We start from the raw sequence: 22,247 nt of genomic DNA, 5'->3' as shown, positions 1-22,247 counted from the left end.
AGTTTATTGTTTTCGCACAGCAAAAGTAAATTTTTGTGCTGCTGTGTCGAACCTCGTAATTATACGTTCTTGTTTCACAGTAATAATCTTTCAGTTCATTTGATGATGATGAAATGTGTTTTATAATATCGTAGTACAGTTTTTTAGATATTCATTGACCAGAATTTATTTTCAATGTTTTTTTTCTAAAACGTGTTATGGGGCTCGTTGTCACAAATTTTCGGGGGCTGGTTGTCACATGTCAACCAGCTCACTGTATGCGAGCTGACTTTATTTGCGTTTTGAGGTTGTTTCAGTCGTTAATTTTCAATCAACACCGGAAAATCACCCTAACAAACCTGCTGGAAGTCCATATATCCTTGATGACTCTATATTGACTCACGTTTATTATTATTTGCTAAAATTGTGATTCTTAATATTCAGACTGAAATAAAGACTGTCTACGGTTTCATTTGGTTAAGAGTTCTTAATTAAAAACTATTCCGTAAAATTATAAGACCAAAAAGTGACTTTCTATTTATAAAGTGCCTGTTATTTAGTATGTGACTACCTACCCTAGGCATTGTGACAACCATCCCTGACCCGGGGTTATAAGTCACATTTTTCTTTAGGGTGAAAATACAAAATATTTCTACAACTGATAATATAATACAAAAATACGTTTATTTATTTTGTAACAGAATAATTACACTATCGTTTGGTATACAAATATCATTCCTAAACAACGTATTTTGGAAGTTACATAAAAAAAGTTAAAAATGTGACTTTCATCCCCGCTCTCCCCTACCTTACAAACACGAATATCAACAGCGAACAACGCTCTACCAACCGGTTTTTTGACTAATAATAAATTGCCCATTTAATTCTTTGCGAAACGTATTCGCGAAAAACGAGTACAAATTAATTATTTTTTATTTTCTAATAGTGGAAAAATAATAGGTACTTACCTGGGGTAAAATTGGAGTAACTTACCTATTACTGCAATTTTACCCTCAAAATTAGTGGGGAAAGAAATAAATGCCCATTTATTACGTTTGAGTTTATTTTTTAACGACTGTCGTGAACTAATTATTATAGTAATATAAAAATTGATACTAAATTATACAAGAAGAAAATTATATTGGGAATGCCATCGCCTACATTCAAGTGGATAGGAACCTGCTTACTCACTCTGGGATATACCTACGCTCTACATTGTTTCTTTCCTTGTATTTGTTGTTTATCCGTAGTTCTCTTTATATTTTGTTTCCCCATTATTCAATTTTAAATGTAGGTATTAAAACAGAGAGAGTGCTTTGTTGGAAACAAAACAGTAAAGCCTGCTTTCAGATTCAGATACATCAATCCTTGCTCTTTGTGTTCTTGTTCAGAAAAAGGCTCTGCCTTGCTATAAAATGCGCTAGGGCGCGGGCGCCTAGTGTAATTTATAATTATCACATTGTACCTAATTATCAAATAATACACATAAAATATTTCTCCATTGAAAAGTTAACATCGTAATTTTATGAACACAGTAATTATGTGAAATAACACATGTCAATTTCATTGTGCGACCCTTCCTTATTACAAAATCAAAGGATTTAATCTAGATAAACGAGTGTGCAATCTTTATTTTGTAACATTACACAAAGATTAGTGACCGAATAGACACGATGTTAATTGTGTTATGTTTCATATATCTCCGTATGCTGAAACAGGTGATGTGGATTTATTTTATTCCTGGAAAACACAGGAAATGCTCAGGGCACTGGAAAAAAAGTGCGATGATCCGCCACCTTGCACTTAGGCAGCAGTAGCACTTAATGAACTGACGATTAAATCCTTAGTAGCCTGTGCTCCTGAATTTATAGATACTGAATATTTTTGTTTTATAAATTTATAAAAATGATAAAAAACAGATATCTATGTACAGTTTTAGTTTTATACCAATTTACACATCTATATCCATACTTAGTTGGGGCTACGTTTGGCGCTGGTGGCACGCGCCACAATGGTGAAAGATAAGTTACTTGGTGCGCATCGAGCCATGAACCGAAAGTCTGGTGTTTGCATGCGAAATACATCCAACATCCCAGTCGGTATTTGTCTATCATAGCTTTAACAAGGGTGGCATTTTTTAGTGCTCTATTACAATCCTTCGATACAATTTGACAGCTCTGCGTAATTATCACTGATCGGTGATACATATATAAGCCCTAATAAATTTACAGAAAATTGGAAGTGAATGAAATAAAAGTAAAAGTGATTTACGTGAGTAAGTTTATATGGTAATTGATATACGTACAAATTGTTTGCAATGTTATTTCTTGGTCTTATGGTTACTGCAATCACGTAATAATTTGTTTGCCCGGCGATAGTTTCAGTAGTTTTGTATTGCTTTACCTAATATTGTAATTATTTGTGCCTATTATTATTAATATTACATCAGTTTAATGTAGGATTTCGAGTATGTTAATGCATGACGCAGGCAGTCCTGAAAGGAGGAAATATGGTGTTTTTAACTATAAGAACATATTTCCCAAATTTATAATCTTATCTTCTAATATATAAAAATCAATGCCACTTTTCGTTGTAATTCCATAACTCGAGAACGGCTGAACCGATTTCGATAATTCTTTTTTTATTATATTCCTTGAAGTACGAGGATGGTTCTTATGTAGAGAAAACGTAAACATGTACCACGGGCGAAGCCGGGGCGGACCGCTAGTATAATATAAAAATGAATGGCAATATGTGTTGGTAAGCGCATAACTCGAGAACGGCTGAACCGATTTCGATAAATCTTTTTTGATTATATTTCTTGAAGTACGAGGATGGATCTTATGTAGAGAAAACGTAAACATGTACCACGGGCGAAGCCGGGGCGGACCGCTAGTTACAAATAAATGTTACACATAACTCATATGCTTGAATGGATATTATAGTCTAAATTGTAAGAAATCGTTTTTGCCTCTCATCTTTTTTCATCTAAGTATGTACCTAGTAGGTAACTATTTGCTAATCTGTGCTTGTGGTGGCTAATCTGTGCTTAATATCTATACATATAATAAATCTGTAGAAGGGTCAATTCTGTACATTGAAAATATTGAAAAAATAAGTAGCAGGGGGTGTTACTGGATCGATACCAAACCCAAATATGTGATTAAAAAAATTTTTGTCTGTCTGTCTGTCTGTCTGTCTGTATGTGAAGGCATCACGTGAAAACTAGCGGTTCGATTTCGATGAAACTTGGTATAATTATACCTTATTATCCTGGGCGTAAAATAGGATACTTTTTATCCTGGAAAAATACGTAGAAAAAAAATAATCATAATTTTTCAGTTTTATCCATAGACGTTGTTCCGTAGAACCGCGAACACACGTTGCGTATTATTATAGGCCTAGCCGTATTTGGGAATTGGGTCCAATAGATATTTATAAGATGTTATTGTCAGAGGTAGGTACTCAAAATGGATAAATAAACCATCCACGCGAAGACCGACATCCGCGCGGACGGAGTCGCGGGCGGAAGCTAGTTTATTAATATAGTTATAGGCTTAGAGTATAGGTTATTAGCAAGTTATTAGGTTGTTTTTAAATTTAGTCAGTTAGCCTACCTACCTACCAGCATAATAATTGGAGGTGTAAGCTAATATAATAATAAATATGAATCGTAGTTCCTGTATTACTATTAGAATTTTTAAAATTTAAACTTGACGTAACGGTAGTAAGGCATAGGGAAGTACATCTGTAGAAGAGATAAACTGGAATTTACGTGTAGGTGTGTAGCCAAATGCATGATGCATAATTTTTATTTTGGTTATAGTTAATGCTTATTATATTCAACCTTTTATTTAATATCTTATAAGATTTCACCAGAACAAACACATTAAAAGTGCGTATAATTACTTACAACGCATTATGTATCTATGGCGCTTTCTAAAGCCAAGTTTATAGTACTATTATTAATCTCTATACATAAAGAAGACTATAATCAAATGTTTATCGTATTCACGGATGCAGTCGCCACTGATGACAGTTAGTTTGAGATAACTGCGTAACTGTACCACTATGATCTTTCGTCTCAATGACTGCATATGGGTTACGTTATATATAGATTATGTGACACATTACGGTACGTGGATAGTAAGAACAAATAAGAAAAGGTCTAGACCAATCAAATTGTTTGTGATGCGTATATGCGGTTTCTAGTGCTCTTTTTAATTTTACACAGAATCGAGCAGGCATTAGTAGTTCTGCGCAAACTATAAAAATAAAATACACTAGCTACCTACACTTAGATTTATGATTGTAGTTTTTGTGTAGCAGTGTTTGCAATTAATTTAATTCAACGAGAGAAAACAATAATTACTCTCATTTTTCAATATTTTTTTTAATTCCTTGTGAAAAACGACAGTCCATGAATCCATGAACTCTAGCAGTCCGAATCTTGATCGTGCCAAGCTAGACTAATCGATCAATTTTAGTAGCTGGAGTATCTTTGTTAGTCTTCCCATTGGAAGTATGTATTTATTGTGTAACATTTAATGATAACGTACCGAACCAACACCTAAACTACTAAATAAGAACAATAGTGAAAGTGTAACCCAACAATCACGTTGATCCACCGGGCTATTGTTTCCCGATTTTATTGTTTTAATCGGCACCGGCCTTGACGCAACCGGATAACATTTAAACATAAATCCGTTATTTTATTTTGGCTAGGAAGGTACACTTAGGTACTTAATTTTTGGTATTTGCAGAACGCAGCAAAGATATTCGTTATCTTGCGAAATAATTATCTTTGACTGTATGAATTTATTCAAATGGATTGGTATTAACTTATAAATTGGAAGAGGTTGCCGATAGTAAATGAGAGTAGGTAATGTAGGTATTAAATCGTAATTCTATTTCAGGTAAACCTTCCAGAAATCAAGACTATGATACAATGACAAGCCTAAAAGTTAAGGAATGGATTCTAAAAGAATATTATTGTGGTTTACTCTCTTGATATCACAATCTTCAATTAGTCTGGGGACATTATGTCCTGCGCCAGACAGCATCCTACCATGTATTTGTACAAGTAGAAACGAAGATCTTCAAATATGGTACTTAATAGATGTGATATTTATAATAAATTAATTTATATTACACTCCTTATAAATTTTATCTGATTTCAGGTGCACGCACAGCGACTTAATACAAGTGATGAAGGGTATTCAGAAAGTGGGTCAAATAATAAAAAAACCAATAGACGAGTTGATAGTAGAAAATAACTACCTTCCTTCACTACCTGGAAAAGTGTTTCAAAATGTAAATATTGCTAGATTAATGTTGAGACATAATGGGATAGAGAGAGTTTCGGCAGCGTGGCTTGAAACACAGGAAAATAATATAGTTGAGATATTTATCGTAGAAAATGATTTAAAGAGCCTACCAGCGGAAAGTTTAACAAAGCTTAAAAATTTACAAGCTATCACCATTCAATCGCAAAGTCTTAAAAGAATATCCACTTTGATAAATTTGGACAGATTGCGATATATTAATATTCAGTCAGAAAGTTTAAGCAGTATTAAAGAACATACATTTGAAAAATTACCTAGTTTGGATAAACTTTTCATTGAAGGGAGCTCTAATCTGAACAGTCTTAAAGAAAATGCCTTTTATGATTTACCCAAACTCACGAAGCTTGAAATTAAAAATTGTGGTATTACAAATATACACATGCGAGCTCTTTCGCTATTGCCGGTATTGAATGAATTATCTTTTAGTAATAATTTTATTTCTGACGCTACTATGGTTGGTAGAGCAACAAGAGACTTGCCAATGCTTTCTGTGTTAAACTTAAGCTACAACTATATTACTAAATTAAGTGAGGGTGCCTTCGTTGATCAACCCATGTTGGAAATCTTATTATTATCCCACAATAATATAAATATCATACACCATGGAGCCTTTCACCGTGTTCCTAAATTGAGAATAGTGGATTTAAACTACAATGAAATAATCAGAATTCATCCTGAATCTTTTCTACAACCATCTGGAAGTGGAGTAGAAGAATTAACTCTTATTGGAAACAAAATAAGGCATATATCAGAATTTCGATCATTACTTGATGCTCTACCACGACTGAAGTTTTTGGATTTGAGTGAAAACTTCCTTCAGGATATTCCGAGGGGTGCACTTCGCGGACATCCGAGTTTAGAACGCCTGCATTTGAATAAAAATAATATCAATTTTATAGAAACCGATGCCATCGTAGCTATGCCTGCATTAAGAGAATTGCATTTGAGTAATAATTCACTGAGTGATATTAGCGAAGGACCATTCTGGAATCTTCCTACCTTAAAAGGATTAGATCTGTCTAAGAATTATTTTCAACGCCTTCAGCCGAAACTATTTTATAATTTACCAGCTTTACGAAGAATAAATTTAAGCGATAACCAAATAGCCATAATTGACCCAATAACATTCATGGAGGCTCCTCTGTTAGAACATATTAATATCTCTGGTAATGCGCTTATCTCTGTGCATCCAGCTACTTTTAGAAATCTGGTAAATTTATATGAGATTGACGCAAGTTCCAACAGATTAGTCGAATTCCTACCGGGTCTTCCTCGTGGCTTGGAGCAACTGTATTTGCAGAAAAACCAAATAACAAATTTACCCGCACCTCCCTCTCCGGATTTAGATCTTCCAACTCTGAGAACATTGGATATTTCTAATAACGGTATTCAAAAGATACCGTATGGTGGAATGAAGACATTGCACAATTTACGAAGGCTTTTTATGAAACGAAATGGTTTGAAACTGGTTGAAGCTATGACATTTAGCGATTTACAGCACCTAGAATTTTTAGATATAAGTGAAAATCAAATAATGTCGGTACATCCGCGAAGTTTCGATAAGCTGACTGAATTAAAGCAAGTAAACTTGCATGGAAACAATATGGAAAATTTTGATTTTATCGCGATCAAAGATAATGTAGCCCTATCAGCTATAGATTTTAGTAAAAATCGTTTAAAAAGTATATCTCCTAGTATAATAAAACAGGCAGTGGACGTGGAAATATTGAACATTTCCTCAAACAACTTATATGAATTGCCCAGCAGCCTTAATATGTTGTCGAATTTAAAGGTAATAGATATTAGCAATAACCACTTGAAACACTTTGACGGAAATTCCATTAATAATATACAAACTCTTAAAGAAATAAAAATGCCAAGCAACAAGATAGTTGAGTTACGCACTGGTACATTTAAAAATCTAAAGGACTTACAAATTATTGATTTAGATAATAATCAGATTGAGGTGATACATCCTCTTGCAATTACAAATCTGCCGAATCTTATATCGATTTATTTGAGCAGAAATCATATAATCGATTTACCAGACAGAGTTTTTTCTAATCTTAATAGATTAAAGATAATGGAACTGCAAGGGAACCGACTGCAATTTATTTCTATGAGGGCGTTTGAAAATTTGCCTTATGTTCAGTATTTAAACCTAAGTAATAATCAACTGACCAACCTGGAAAATTCCGGCATCAAGCAATTAACAACACTAGAAGTTTTAGATCTTAGTTATAATAAATTAACTATGGTCACAAAGGAATCATTTCAATACATGGAATGGCTCGTTGAACTCAATCTAGATAACAACCATATTTGCTCCATACATGGTCATCCTTTTGATTTTATGCCGAGATTGAAAGTATTATCTATACGACATAATAAATTAACGACTGTATTTGAAAATAATTTTATGAAGCTAAGACATAATATTGCAATTTTTGATATTGATGGTAAGTGTTAAAATGTAACGATTTTTTATTTATAAGATTATATTTACAAAATTTTCAATGTTTTTAACTTTTCTAGGCAATCCGATCATCTGTAATTGTGGGATAATATGGTTCAAAGCTTGGCTCTCTGAGTCATCTTCAATAGGTCCGAGATGTGCGGATGGTACATACGTGAAACAGATGCCTTTCGATAGAAATGACTGCAAAAATATTCCAATTGTTAACGACGAAAAGAGATGTTTGACTCATGAAAATGAAGCATTGCTTCCAAATTTGGCAACATCACAGGTGTTTTCCTCCCTCGATAAAATAAAGGATTATGCTACACATATAGAAAACAAGTATCATGCAAATAAAATAAACAATAAACCTTCCCCAGAAGAATCAGATTATTTTTATGATGACTATGTGGACTATCCTTACAATGAAACATTGATTGATTACAATAATATCAATCAAACAAACAATATTAAGAAATTCGGGAATACGCCAACTTTATATGCTGCCATGAATAATGTAACTGATAAAAAGGCGAGTACCATAAAGCCCCCTGAATCAACATCTAAGAGTGGATTTACCTTCTTTGGTTTGCCTATACCTTCTATAGACATGGGAAAATTATTGAATACAGGCAGAAAAATAGATTGGTCTGATAAGAAAGGTCCAGAGCCCTACAAAAAGTATCCTGTAACAGAACAACCGAAATTTGAAACTGGGGGTTTCACACCTATGCTCCCTCCTACATCTGGTGGATTTTTACCCATACCACATCCTACTAATGTAAATGCTACGAAAATGGTAGTGAGCGATGGAGGTAAAATAAGTTATGCTAATGTAGGAACAGTCAATAAAAGTTTTATGGCATATGATAAAGAACCACCAGTGAATACTGTTAAAAATAGCACAACACATAAGAAAACAAAAAGTGAAGTCCATGAGGTACAAGCTTATTTAGATAATGATAATAGCACCCATATAGCATATAACAGAACAAAGAATGTAGAGGAGCAAAACAGTGATCCAACCAATTTAAGTAAATACAATATGATGGAGTCCAACTTCACAATAACACATGTAACAGAAAAGGAAGGAATTATAACTACAGATACAAGTAATGATATGTTGCTACCAACACGGCTGGATACAACTAGTAGTCCCATTCCAACTCCTGGTTCAATAACAAAGCCTCAAATGAAGAAGCATATTGAAAGTCAGCCTACAGCTTTATCTGCAGTTCTCTTACAAAAGGATGATGATTTGAAATGGAATAACAGTAGAGCAGCAACAATAACTAAGGTCAATATGCCCCATGCAGAACATTATGATTTACGCACTACCTACTCTCCAGTTATAAACAGAGAAGCAAAGACTAGGTTTTCAGAATTTGATAATACTAAAATTAAATCACTACATGAGGCTGACAAGGAATGGTATTTTAAAAACTATAATAAGTCTAATTTAGAACCTTACATAGCACCAGGTATACATAAATCAAGAACATCAAAAAATGTTATATCAAAACCATATATTGTTTTAAGCATTATACTTTGTACATTAACATTGCTGCCTTAATATAGATTAAACAATGTTTGAATGTCTTTTATTTATAAAAATTAGCTATGTACTATTTTGAGCAAAATAAGATTTTAACTTATCTAATGCCTTGAATCTATGAGAGATTTTATTCTTCTCTTCCTTTGGTAATTCAGCATAAGTCTTATTATAGCCATCTGGTTGAAATATACAATCCCAGCCAAAGTCTCTTGTTCCCCTAGGAGATACAATTGTGCCTGTAGTTATTCCTTGAAATAAAATAACTTCATCTTCAGGATTACCAGGAGAGTAAGCAAATGTACAAACTGCTTCTGCAGATTTATCTTCCCATCCTGCTAGCAGTTGATGTAAGCCTTCGGGTTTCAATTTATCCAAAAACCACTTTATATATGGACCTGGTAACCCTTGTAAAGCGTTAAAACATAAGCATGTATCTTCGATTATCACCGGCTTGTTAAGACGTCTCGCTGCCTCTCGGCACTTCTGTATTGAAACCTCATTGATCTCACCCTGTAATTCTGGTAGATCTAATTTATGATTTGTTACTTCAAGAGGGAAATTATTCCCTAAAATAACCTTAACCTCTTCCAATTTCTTTATATTTCCCGTAACAAATGTTAAGGCTTTAAGCGACATTTTCATGTAGATTATTGGGAATTCCAGAAATGGTAGTTATTTAGTTTTCAGATAGTAATCTGTATTCTGTATAAATTTAATATTTCTAAGTAATAATAATTAAATATAAAATCAGCTGTGACAGTGACACATTAAACGACATTGTACGTCAATTTGACGTAGGTACTACGATAAACCGATAAACGATCGATATACACTGGTGACCAGCAGTGGCATTTGGGATTGCTTTATCTTATGCCTCCTCCACACTACTCGCGAAGTTCCTCGGCGAAGTACTCGGCCGAAGTTGACTGAAGTCCGCGGTGCTACACTACACACTCGTTCAACTTCGCGAGGAGCGCATACGTTCATATTCAGAACGAACTTCAGGTAACTTCGTGCCCTTTGACTCGGGCGCAAAAACCGACAACAAACGGAAGTCGGCCGATGCGAGGTAAAGTTGGACGAAGTAAGCCGAAGTGCCTCTCTACATTATTCTATTCGTCTAACCTCGTTCAACTTCGCGAGTAGTGTGGAGGAGGCATAATAGCTTTCCGCCGGCCGCGGCGCCTTCGCCCGCGTTTTCAAAGAAAAACCCGTATAGTTCCCGTTCCCGTGGGATTTCCTGGATAAAACCTAGCCTAAATTACTCGTGGATAATGTAGCTTTCGAATGGTGAAAGAATTTTTAAAATCGGTCCAGTAGTTAATGAGCCTATTCATTACAATCAAACAAACAAAGTTTTCCTCTTTATAATATTAGTGTAGATAAAAAAGTAACTTCCAATGGAAAACTAGGTATACATATAGCATTTATTGAAAATCTCAATTATTTCAAATAATCGTGAAATAATTACATGCACATAATAATAGCTTAGCTGCTTTTTCTGTCTGTACGCAACATTGTGTTAGTCTATGCCATGGCATAAACAAGCCGTTTCTTTTTCTGTAATGACTGTCAAATTTTAGTTTGCTGTTTCATCTTCGTTTACGTGAATATTTGCCGATTTGTATTTTAAAAGTAGGTACTCATTCGTACTGAATAATCGGTGAAACTTAATTTTTATTGTTTTAAATTCAATAAGCATAACAATGCCTAGTCAAGAAGTTGTAACCACTAAAGTTGTGGTCCATCCACTCGTATTACTTAGTGTTGTTGACCATTTCAATCGTATGGGCAAAATTGGAAACCAAAAGCGGGTTGTAGGGGTACTTCTTGGCTGTTGGAGAGCAAAAGGAGTACTGGATGTGTCCAACAGTTTTGCAGGTTTGTTTATTAAAATAAATTTTAAACACAGATTTGCACAAAACAAACAGGCTGTAGAACTTTTACTGAAATCATATCAAACATGATATTTTAAAAAGTGATATTATATTCTTTAATTATTTATAGTATGAATTATAATATATAGAACATCTTACGGATTTATAATAAAATATTCTAGAAGGTTATCTTTTGTCTCTTCTATTGTTTGAATAGTATCTGGATTATTCATATAGGTACTAAGAAAAGTATCTTTTAATAATTATGTGTAGACCTAAGTCCATTTTGGAGGACTATGGTAACTGTAATTGTAACACGAGAGGTATTTCTTTAGAAATTTGCGGCACGAATTAAGGAGGGGGAGGGGAGGGAAAGGGAGGGGGGAGGTAAGGGGAGACCCCTTGTGAAGTGGGGGGGTGCGGAAACCCCCCTTCTATTTTTTTTTATTTTTTTTGATTTTATATTTATACTAGCTTACCGCCCGCGGCTTCGCCCGCTTTGTCTAAAACCTAATAAATTATATACTAAAACCTTCCTCTTGAATCACTCTATCTATTAAAAAAACCGCATCAAAATCCGTTGCGTAGTTTTAAAGATTTAAGCATACAAAGGGACATAGGGAAATAGGGACAGAAAAAGCGACTTTGTTTTATACTATGTAGTGAAATGTAGTTAGAAATATATTGAAGATTATGGGCTTTCTTGACTGCTCCGGCGCTGCAGAACGTGGCGCTTGCCCCCGTGTACCTCGTTGCAGGCAGGAGTCTTCACTCGCCTTCGTAGCTTCGGCTTTTTGGTCGCCTTTGGCGACCAGCTTCAGCCACTCCGGCTCGCTTGACTCTGCCTGCTCCTCAGCACACGCGGGCGCCACCGCTCCTCCGCGCCTCCGACTTTTTTAATACACTCTAGTGTATGACAGACAAGTACCACGTGGAATCGGGGTGGACAGATTCGGTTCTGTTACTAACAATTTTTGTGCAATATACATACAATAAAAAAAACATTTTTTTTAATAATTGTACATGTTTGATACAATTTACAAGGGCAATGAATGGATCAATTTTTTTCCAATCAGCGTCTCCACATATTATATTCTTTAATAATATCATCAAAGTTTGGGTGGTTATAGTTATCTCTTTACAACACGCCACTGGGACTCAATTCTTTGAGTATGAGTCCCATCAGGGGCAACAAATGGGTTGTCTGGGTCTGAGTGATTAACTTTTTTATGAACATACCCATGTTGCCCCAATCATACTACTCGCCAATAATCCGTATGAATTGTTGTCCATCAGTAACATGCTTTTGAATGAACTATGAAGGAACTATGGTTTTTAATGTACATTTTGACATTTGTTATCTCTTTCAAACACAATTCTTGTAGGTAGTTTTGTCAATGTAACTCAAACAATTTTGAACATAGGTAACCTCAAAAATTAAAATTAAGATTTCTCTGTGATTATACGTTTCCGCACGAAAAGCCGCTAATGTATGTTTCAGGGCATTATTATCGATCGAAAAAAATTAAAATCACGCCGAAATTCGTGCTGCAAGTTTCTAAAGTCAACCCACACGAGAATTTAATATAAATAAAATTTAATTTATGTTTTCAGTTCCATTTGATGAAGATGACAAAGATAAATCTGTCTGGTTCTTGGATCATGATTATTTAGAAAACATGTATGGCATGTTTAAAAAGGTAAATGCAAGAGAAAAAGTAGTTGGGTGGTATCACACAGGACCTAAACTTCATCAAAATGATGTTGCTATAAATGAATTGATCAGACGGTACTGTCCAAATTCAGTCCTTGTCATCATTGATGCCAAACCAAAAGACTTAGGTTTGCCAACTGAGGCTTACCAAGCAGTGGAGGAAGTTCATGATGACGGCAGTCCTACTACGCGCACATTTGAGCATGTGCCCAGTGAGATTGGTGCTGAAGAGGCTGAAGAAGTAGGTGTTGAGCACCTATTAAGAGATATTAAGGATACAACTGTTGGTAGTCTGTCTCAGAGAATAACTAACCAGTTACTGGGGCTCAGAGGTCTCCATTCACAGTTGAGCGAAATTAGAGATTACCTAGTACAAGTTGGCCAAGGCTCTCTCCCAATGAACCATCAAATTATCTACCAATTGCAAGATATTTTCAATCTTTTACCTGATATAGCCAGTGATAACTTCGCTGACAATCTTTACATTAAAACAAATGACCAATCCCTTGTTGTATATCTTGCTGCCCTTGTGAGATCCATCATTGCCCTACACAACCTTATAAACAACAAAATCACTAATAGAGATGCTGAAGAAGGAAAGAAAGAAGATGCCAAGGATAAGAAAGAGAAGAAAGATGATAAGGACGAAAAAAAGTCAGAAGACAAAGCAAAAGGAGACAAGAAAGAGAAAGAAGAGAAAAAGAAGTAAACTAAATTAACTAATAGTTTTAAGTTTGTTTGTAATTCAAATTATAATAATAAATTTAATTAATAAACTTATCTGTTTTATTATTGGGTGGATCCTGTACTAGTGTAAATTATAGATTATTTATAAAACAAAAATAATTTCATTATCATTGATATTTTAATAGGTAGCCATCTAGTATCGAGAAATACTTTCGATAACTTAACTTATCATGAACACAATAATGATAAGTAATCTAGAACATTGATAATATAATGTCAGTTTTTATAGTGATATCATGTGGTAAGGTGGTTGTGTACTGGGGTAACTATGAAATTTAATATAAAAAGGATATTTTAAAACCTCAAAATGGCAGGACACATACAATTATCGGTAAGTAAATAGTTTCATTTTCATTTTCCCATTTCAATGAATTGTGTGCTTATCATATTATGGTGTTTGTAGGATATGGTTTGGTTGAAACCAGAGGGGAAGTCCGAATTCGACATACCCCTCGCGGTGAAGGTTTTAAACAGTTCCGGAGGAAAACTTGAAGTGAGGGATGATGATGGACGCAAATTTGTTACGGAAGTGTCGAATGTTCTCAAACCCTTACATGCCACATCGATCTCGAGCGTCGAAGATATGATCACACTAGGGGAACTCCAAGAATTTACAATTTTACGTAATCTGCATATACGCTATAATGAACAGTTAATTTATGTAAGTATCACATATATTTCATCTGAACAGTAACAGTGTACTATAATTTATTAGTGCCTTAACTTGATACACTTCCGGATTTTTTTTGTAGTCGTGTCAATTTGAATACAGACCACGAACTTCATTGGTTAATATTGAAGAAGCATTTATATATTTAAAGCTACTTGTGTAATATTTACGTTTCCATTTCTGTTTCAATCTCTCCTGCAAGTGCATTTTCCAAATAAATTTATTAGCGGGAGGAAATGCGTTATGAGTACCTACTTAAGTACCTACCCCCCTTTTTTAGGGTCTCGTTAGGACATTTTTTTTTCAATGCCTTAATAAACATAGAGCTGGATTAACTATCAATATGATTTACTGTGATGCTCTTAATGACAATATTTGATTTGATGTATGTAGCAAGAATTAGCTAATAGCTTGCTGTATCGAGAGTAGCTATTTTGAATTGTAACGTATTGAGTAGGTAATATTCTAATCGCACGGATTTTAGCTATGACTATGACTAATAATACGTGTATATAATAATACGTGTAATATAAGTGCCTCTTGAATTGCTGTAATAACGCTAATTGCTTGCCCCGTCTCTGCCCAGGTACCTAGTCAATATTTATTGAAGTACCTAACTAGTTAAATTTTTAAAAAGTCATTTTATCCTCGTTCAGTCGAAGTCAAATTCAACAATCAAAAACTCATTATAATCAGTTCAGCCGTTCTTGATTTGCAACTAGTGTTGCAATTAACATGATAATATCGTTTATGGACTGTTCTTACAATTATTTGTTTCACTTTTTAGACGTATACAGGATCTATGTTAATTGCGATTAATCCTTACGAAATATTGCCCATATACACAATGGATCAAATACATTTTTATCAAGAAAGAAACATTGGAGACATGCCGCCGCATATATTCGCAATTGGGAGTGATTCCTATAGAGAATTGGTTGAATCTGGCTCAAATCAATGTGTTGTTATCAGGTATTATTAAAAATTAATTAAATCACAGTGCAATTATCTCCTTATAATTGCAATGATAAACTTTATTTTTGATTAGCAAAACTTCAAAAGCATCATAATATTTAATTAGAGGTAAATTAAATATCAATAGACTGTTAAACAAAATTAAAATTTTAGTGGAGAGAGTGGTGCGGGAAAAACCGAAAGTACTAAGTTGTTGCTGCAATATTTGGCAGCAGCAAGTGGCAAGCACTCTTGGATAGAACAGCAAATTCAAGAGACTAATCCAATTTTAGAAGCTTTTGGAAATGCAAAGACGGTAAAGAACGACAATTCGTCCAGATTTGGAAAATATATCAATATTTATTTCACTAAAGACGGTGTGATAGAAGGAGGAAACATAGATCAGTACTTACTGGAAAAATCTCGTATCGTCCGACAAAACAAAGGGGAGAGGAATTACCACATATTCTACTCACTTGTGACGGGATTATCGGCTGACGAAAAAAAGAAACTGGAACTTACTAGACCTCAAGATTATGAATATCTAAATTCCGGAAATATGTTAACATGCGATGGTCGAAATGATGCTATAGAGTTTTCGGACATTAGATCAGCATTTAAAGTATTGAATTTTGCAGATGAGGAAGTTTGGGGCGTATTCAATTTATTGGCAGGTATTCTTCACATGGGAAATTTAAAATTTAAGTCATATAGCACCAATAATATTGAATCATCAGAAGTGGCGGACGCTGTAAATGCGAACAGAATTGCTAGCTTACTTGGTGTAAATAAAGCACAATTATGCGAGGCCCTGACAAGGAAAACATTAATTGCTCACGGGGAAAAAATTGTTTCCACTATATCTGTATCCTCAGCAATCGAGGGGAGAGACGCATTAGTTAAAGCAATTTATGGACACATTTTCGTTTATATCGTTGAAAATATAAATAAAACACTACATAAGGACGAAAGGCTCTCTAATAACTCAATTGGTATATTAGATATTTTTGGCTTTGAAAATTTCGACAGTAATAGTTTTGAGCAACTTTGTATTAATTATGCAAATGAAAACCTTCAACAATTTTTTGTTAGGCATATATTTAAACTTGAACAAGAACAGTATCAAAAAGAAGGTATAACATGGACAAACATTAACTATGTCGATAATCAAGAAAACCTCGATGTAATTGGTATAAAACCTATGAATTTGTTATCTTTGATTGATGAAGAGTCCAGGTTCCCTAAAGGGACAGATATAACTTTACTGGACAAATTAAACAGCAACCATAGCAGTAAAAAATGTTATGTGTCTCCTAAGTCAACACGTGACCACAGGTTTGGTGTTAAACATTTCGCTGGCGATGTTTATTATAACGTTAAAGGTTAGTATGTACTTCATTAAACTAAAAAATAAAACAAAAGTAGGTACCTGTCTCGTCCACTTCCTAATATTTGTTTTTCTCTTTCTTTAGGTTTCTTAGACAAGAATAGAGACATGCTAACAACCGACTTACGGGAGCTGTTAATAGATTCAAATAATACATTCTTGAAGAAAATATTTGATTTAGATTCAGTGACTGGACATAGTGGAAGTCGTAAAACGTTATCGCTGAGTCACCAATTTAAGGCATCACTCGAATCGCTTATGAAAACGTTGTACGCATGTCACCCCTTTTTTGTTCGTTGCATCAAGCCAAATGAATTAAAAAAGCCAAGAGTATGATTTTTCATTATTTTTATTAATTCATAAATAATAATTAACTATTTAATTGAATTATTTGAATTACCAATTTAATTTTCTGCATTAACTATTTTCAGATTTTTGATCGACCTCTTTGTGTTCGTCAGTTACGTTACGCTGGGTTGATGGAAACCGCAAAAATAAGACAAGCTGGATATCCTATTAGATATTCGTATGCTGAATTTGTACATCGCTACCGGCTCGTAGTTTCAGGGATACCACCAGTAGAAAAAGCTGATTGTAAACAAGCTGCTAAAAAAATATGCGAAGAAGTACTTAAAGATCAAGACTTCAGACTTGGGCACACGAAAGTGTTTCTCAAAGATCACCATGATAGTATGTTAGAAGAATTAAGGCATAAAATACTCATAGCTGCAGTAATAAGGGTTCAAACGAATGGAAGGAGATTTATCTATCGACGAAGATATTTAAGATTACGTGCTGCAGCGATTACCGTACAAAAACATTTCCGAGCGCGCGGATATCGAAGTAAATATTTGGCAATGCGACGCGGTTATTTGCGATTACAGGCTACATTGAAATCGCGAGAACTCAGAAAGACATTCTTAAATTTGAGAGTTTTCTTCACAAAATTCCAAGCTGAATGTAAAGGTTATCTCGTACGAAGAATGATAAATGACAAGATGCATCATATTAAAATGAAACTGGCAGAATTTAAAAATGAAAAACAAAACAATCAGAACACTAGTAGGGGAGAGGATGAATACGAGAAAAAGTATTCCGATCTTATGAGAGCTGTATGGGTAGGAAAAGATTTGGGAGTGGATGGAAATGCGCAAAACACAACTATTATTGATGATAGATACGTTGATGATGTGTTTGGTTTTTTAAAGGATACTGCGACGCCAGCGGGGACGATTAGAGGGACAGGATTCGGTGTAGTAAGTTCCTTTAATTTAAAATAATATAGGCACCTGATTATCACGAACTTAACTAACTTTCTTTCAAGAAATAAGTATTAAATAATGTTGGAACTGAATATTTGAATGATAATAATAATTAATTGTTTTTATTATTTCAGGAAACAACCGAGAAACCCTCAATTGTGGACGTCATAAACATTCCCTTACAGAAAGAGTTTGAAGAAGAGCCATTCGACGAATTTAACTTCAAGAAGTTTGCTGCGACGTATTTCTTAGGAAATATGAGCCACCAATATTCTCGCAAGCCTCTGAAACATTCCTTACTCGATTTACCGTCCCCAGTTGATAAGGCAGCGTCGCATGCTTTGTGGATTACAATCTTAAGATTCATGGGTGATATTGCTGAACCGAAATATATTGATGATAAGAAAGATAATGTACCAATTATGACAAAATTGAACGACACTGTTGGTCGCGCCTTCCAGAAAAGCAAAGAGTTTGAGGTAGGTTTTTAGTATCTTATATTTTCTTTATAATTATTTCATGAAATTCGATTAATATGTATAACTATTAATTTTTTTTTAAATATATAGAAAAATATTCACTCGAAAAAATGTGCTAGAACTTAAATTATAATAAAAAATATAAACGTTGTGTATTTCAGGAATATTTAAAAGATAACAGTGACAAGAAAAGTAAATTAGTACAAAGGACCCTAAAAAATAAGTCAAAATTAGATGAAGAATTTATGAAGTCATTATATAACGATGAACAAACTTCAGAGATGTATAACAATTGGTTAAATGCACGTCGTACCTCTAATCTGGAAAAATTACATTTCATTATAGGTCACGGAATAATAAGAAAAGAGCTAAGGTATCAATTAAAGAACTAATTGTAAATATTATTAACTTATTTTTTTTTTTGTTAAAGTAACTACTAAAAATATATGTATATGTTTCAGAGACGAAATATTTTGTCAGCTTTGTAAACAGCTTACAAATAACCCGTCAAAGGCATCTTACGCCCGTGGTTGGATATTATTATCATTGTGTGTTGGCTGTTTCCCACCTTCAGAAAGATTTGTCAATTATTTAAGATCCTTTATCAGGGATGGTCCGCCTGGTTATGCTCCTTACTGCGAGGGACGGCTAATGAGAACTTTTAAAAATGGTGCGAGGACTCAACCTCCTAGCTGTCTCGAATTACAAGCTACAAAATCAAAAAAACCCATTCTTTTGACCGTCACACTTATGGATGAATCATTAAAAACAATTGAATCCGATTCAGCTACAACATCTGAAGAAGTTTGCTTGCAAATTGCTGACAATATTGGTTTAACTGATACTTTTGGATTTTCGCTTTATATAACACTCTATGATAAAGTATTGTCCTTAGGCAGTGAAGGAGAGCATATCATGGATGCAATTTCTCAATGTGAACAATATGCCAAAGAGCAAGGAACACCAGAAAAGAATGCACCATGGCGATTGTTCTATCGCAAGGAAGTGTTCACTCCTTGGCATAATCCTTGCGACGACCCTGTTGCTACAACTTTGATATATCATCAAGTTGTTAAAGGGGTAAAATTCGGAGAATACCGTTGCAGTTCTGAAGGAGACTTAGCTATGATTGCTGCACAACAGCATTACATTGAATATGGGCCACATATTGAACCAAACGTTCTGAGAAAAGTTATTGTCAATTATATACCCAACCAATTCATTCAAAGTAATGATGCAGCGTTAACAAAGTGGGAGCATCTCGTTACGAAAGCATTTGAAACTAACGAAAGTATACAATCTAAAGTAGATCCTTTACGATGTAAAGAAGACATCGTAATATTTGCAAAAATAAAATGGCCTATGCTATTCTCCAGATTCTTTGAGGCCATAAAATTAAAAGGCGATTCAATAAACAAAGACATTGTTATAGTAGCAATCAATTGGACTGGAATTTATATTGTGGATCAATCAGAGCATATTCTTTTAGAAATGTCGTATGCTGAGGTAACATATGTAGCGTATAGTGATGATAAAGATTATGATAATATTGGAAGAGTGACGATTAAAACAATAGAACAGGAAGAATTTGTATTCCAAAGCATTGAAGCTAGTGAAATGAGCTCACTTATAATATATCTTATTGATGGTCTGAAAAGGCGTTCGATATATGTCATTGCACAAAGTGATACACAAGGTTATAGTGATGCAGCTTCATTTTTACAATACAAAAAAGGTGATCTTATTACGCTCTTACAAGATTTTAATGGTGAAACGCTTATGAATGCAACATGGGGACATGGACTATGTAACGGAAAAGAGGGTTTGTTCCCCACAGAACAGGTGTATATATTGCCCACGCTTTCATTACCGTCCAACTCTATATTGGAAGTTTTCAAGAAAGGTAACATAAATAATGATAAGAAGGTTACATCTCAATACAACACGCTGCAACGGAAAAGAATGCATACACTTGAAAAATATGCAAAGGAACACTTTAGGGAAAACTATGACATACAAACTACAGTATCCAAACAATCAACGCTCACCGTGGCTAAGAAATCTGTATTGGGTGACTTATGGGCTCACACGCGTGAACCAATTAGGATGCCTTTATTGAAAAAGCTGATGGATAACGAAAAATTGTGTAAGGCTGCAGTTTCATCATTCTTTGCTATTTTGAAATATATGGGTGACATGCCTTCTCCGAAAGCGAGGTCAACCACAGAATACACCGATGACATTTTTAGGCCAGGAATGAAAGATCTTACATTACGTGACGAAATTTACTGCCAAATAATGAAACAACTAACAAATAATCGAATACAGTTGAGTGAAGAAAGAGGATGGGAGTTAATGTGGCTAGCTACTGGTGTTTTTGCTTGTGGGCAAACCCTTATGAAAGAATTAGTTGAATTTCTAAAGACAAGACCACATCCTATAGCGAAAGATTGTTTAAAACGAGTGTTTAAAATTCAAAGAGGTGGACCAAGATTATATTCGCCGTATGTTGTTGAGGTGGAAGCTATACAACATAGAAGTATGCAAATTTATCATAAGGTGTATTTCCCTGACGACACAGATGAAGCTTTTGAAGTTGACTCTTCGACAAAAGCGAGAGATTTGTGCGAACAGATAACTGGTCGCCTTAATCTGAGAAATAGTGATGGCTTTAGTTTATTCGTGAAAATAGCGGATAAGGTGTTTTCGGTTCCAGAAAATTACTATTTCTTTGATTTTATACATGAACTTGTTGAATGGATGAAACAGACTCGCCCAGTTCGTGGAGGTAATGTATTATATTCATTGGTTGATAAGCTCCTCTTCGTTTAGCTATATTTAATGAATATAAATTTTTATTTTTAGGTGGCCAACTACAAATGAATTACCAAATATTCTTCATGAAAAAATTGTGGATAAACACAGTTCCTGGTAAAGACAAGAACGCAGATGAAATTTTTTATTTTCCGCAAGAACTTCCAAAATACTTGCGTGGTTATCACAAGACGACGAAGCATGATTTAGTCGAATTAGCTGCTCTTATTTACAGATCTAGATTTGGAGATGATCAGTCATTGCTACCGCAAATAACACAAATGCTCGAAGAATTTGTACCCGTAGATATGTTAAAAATAATGTCGAATTCTCAGTGGAAATCTTCGATAAGTGCGGCATATTTTAAGCACGGACAAATGACGGAGAATGAGGCTAAAGAACAATTTTTGAAGAAGATTTATCAATTACCTACATTTGGTACAGCTTTTTTTGAAGTAAAACAGACGTCGGATCCGACGTACCCGGAAATGGTTGTTATTGGTATAAATAGGCAAGGCGTTAGTGTGATTCACCCACAAACACGGGTTAGTCAATGGATTACTAATACTTCTCTTTAAATTTTTATTACTGGTTATATCCTGATCTGGTGGGTATATCCAAAAAAGTTAGGCATATAGTATCTATAGATTTTTTACAAATATGTATTGCTTGTTGAGAAACTCGTCGAATGTAATCAATAAAATCTTTAATTTCAGGATGTACTTGTAACATATCCATTTTCACAATTGTCGAATTGGTCATCCGGGAATACATTCTTTCATATGACAATGGGGAGTTTTATGCGAGGTACAAAAATATTATGTGAAACATCTTTAGGATATAAAATGGATGACCTTATTTCTTCATACATTGCTGTTTTGAGACAAGCATTAAACCAGAAGACACGCAAGCAATAATAATATTCTATATTTAATATTATTTTTTAATTTACAATCTTGTACTGATTATATTAATTTTAAACATTAAATAAATAATATCTACGTAA

At 34.3% G+C, this 22,247-nt stretch overlaps 4 protein-coding genes across 4 annotated transcripts; 3 read left to right on the top strand and 1 right to left on the bottom strand.

The window, feature by feature from the left end:
* The first annotated feature begins 2,213 nt into the window (after nucleotides 1-2,213).
* LOC123706454 (protein artichoke) lies at nucleotides 2,214-9,371 on the top strand. The gene is made up of 4 exons (XM_045655735.1): nucleotides 2,214-2,250; nucleotides 4,896-5,087; nucleotides 5,160-7,783; nucleotides 7,860-9,371. Exons 2-4 carry the CDS (start codon nucleotides 4,951-4,953, stop codon nucleotides 9,353-9,355), a joined length of 4,257 nt encoding a protein of 1,418 aa, XP_045511691.1. The 5' UTR covers nucleotides 2,214-2,250; nucleotides 4,896-4,950; the 3' UTR covers nucleotides 9,356-9,371.
* Nucleotides 9,292-10,104, bottom strand: LOC123706457 (inosine triphosphate pyrophosphatase). The gene has a single exon (XM_045655737.1). It carries the CDS (start codon nucleotides 9,977-9,979, stop codon nucleotides 9,401-9,403), a length of 579 nt encoding a protein of 192 aa, XP_045511693.1. The 5' UTR covers nucleotides 9,980-10,104; the 3' UTR covers nucleotides 9,292-9,400.
* A 782-nt stretch (nucleotides 10,105-10,886) lies between these two features.
* Nucleotides 10,887-13,652, top strand: LOC123706455 (26S proteasome non-ATPase regulatory subunit 7). The gene is made up of 2 exons (XM_045655736.1): nucleotides 10,887-11,218; nucleotides 12,829-13,652. The coding sequence occupies exons 1-2, from the start codon at nucleotides 11,044-11,046 to the stop codon at nucleotides 13,635-13,637; spliced, it is 984 nt and encodes a 327-aa protein (XP_045511692.1). The 5' UTR covers nucleotides 10,887-11,043; the 3' UTR covers nucleotides 13,638-13,652.
* Nucleotides 13,653-13,894: 242 nt separating this feature from the next.
* On the top strand, nucleotides 13,895-22,247 carry LOC123706453 (myosin-VIIa-like). Its single transcript, XM_045655734.1, has 11 exons — nucleotides 13,895-14,006; nucleotides 14,079-14,336; nucleotides 15,133-15,317; nucleotides 15,474-16,681; nucleotides 16,772-17,016; nucleotides 17,118-17,942; nucleotides 18,083-18,427; nucleotides 18,589-18,800; nucleotides 18,889-21,215; nucleotides 21,293-21,786; nucleotides 21,958-22,247. Exons 1-11 carry the CDS (start codon nucleotides 13,983-13,985, stop codon nucleotides 22,156-22,158), a joined length of 6,324 nt encoding a protein of 2,107 aa, XP_045511690.1. The 5' UTR covers nucleotides 13,895-13,982; the 3' UTR covers nucleotides 22,159-22,247.

Source organism: Colias croceus, chromosome 3 (assembly GCF_905220415.1).
Source record: "Colias croceus chromosome 3, ilColCroc2.1".
NCBI classification, from domain to species: Eukaryota; Metazoa; Arthropoda; class Insecta; order Lepidoptera; family Pieridae; genus Colias; species Colias croceus.
This window is presented reverse-complemented; position numbering and strand designations above follow the sequence as displayed.

Coding starts and splice junctions, on each gene's coding strand:
- LOC123706454 (XM_045655735.1), top strand. CDS start 4,951: ATGGATTCTAAAAGAATATTATTGTGGTTTACTCTCTTGATATCACAA. Junction 5,088..5,159: donor AACGAAGATCTTCAAATATG/GTACTTAATAGA, acceptor ATCTGATTTCAG/GTGCACGCACAGCGACTTAA. Junction 7,784..7,859: donor TGCAATTTTTGATATTGATG/GTAAGTGTTAAA, acceptor TAACTTTTCTAG/GCAATCCGATCATCTGTAAT.
- LOC123706457 (XM_045655737.1), bottom strand. CDS start 9,979: ATGAAAATGTCGCTTAAAGCCTTAACATTTGTTACGGGAAATATAAAG.
- LOC123706455 (XM_045655736.1), top strand. CDS start 11,044: ATGCCTAGTCAAGAAGTTGTAACCACTAAAGTTGTGGTCCATCCACTC. Junction 11,219..12,828: donor TGTGTCCAACAGTTTTGCAG/GTTTGTTTATTA, acceptor TTATGTTTTCAG/TTCCATTTGATGAAGATGAC.
- LOC123706453 (XM_045655734.1), top strand. CDS start 13,983: ATGGCAGGACACATACAATTATCG. Junction 16,682..16,771: donor TGTTTATTATAACGTTAAAG/GTTAGTATGTAC, acceptor CTCTTTCTTTAG/GTTTCTTAGACAAGAATAGA. Junction 21,216..21,292: donor GACTCGCCCAGTTCGTGGAG/GTAATGTATTAT, acceptor TTTTATTTTTAG/GTGGCCAACTACAAATGAAT.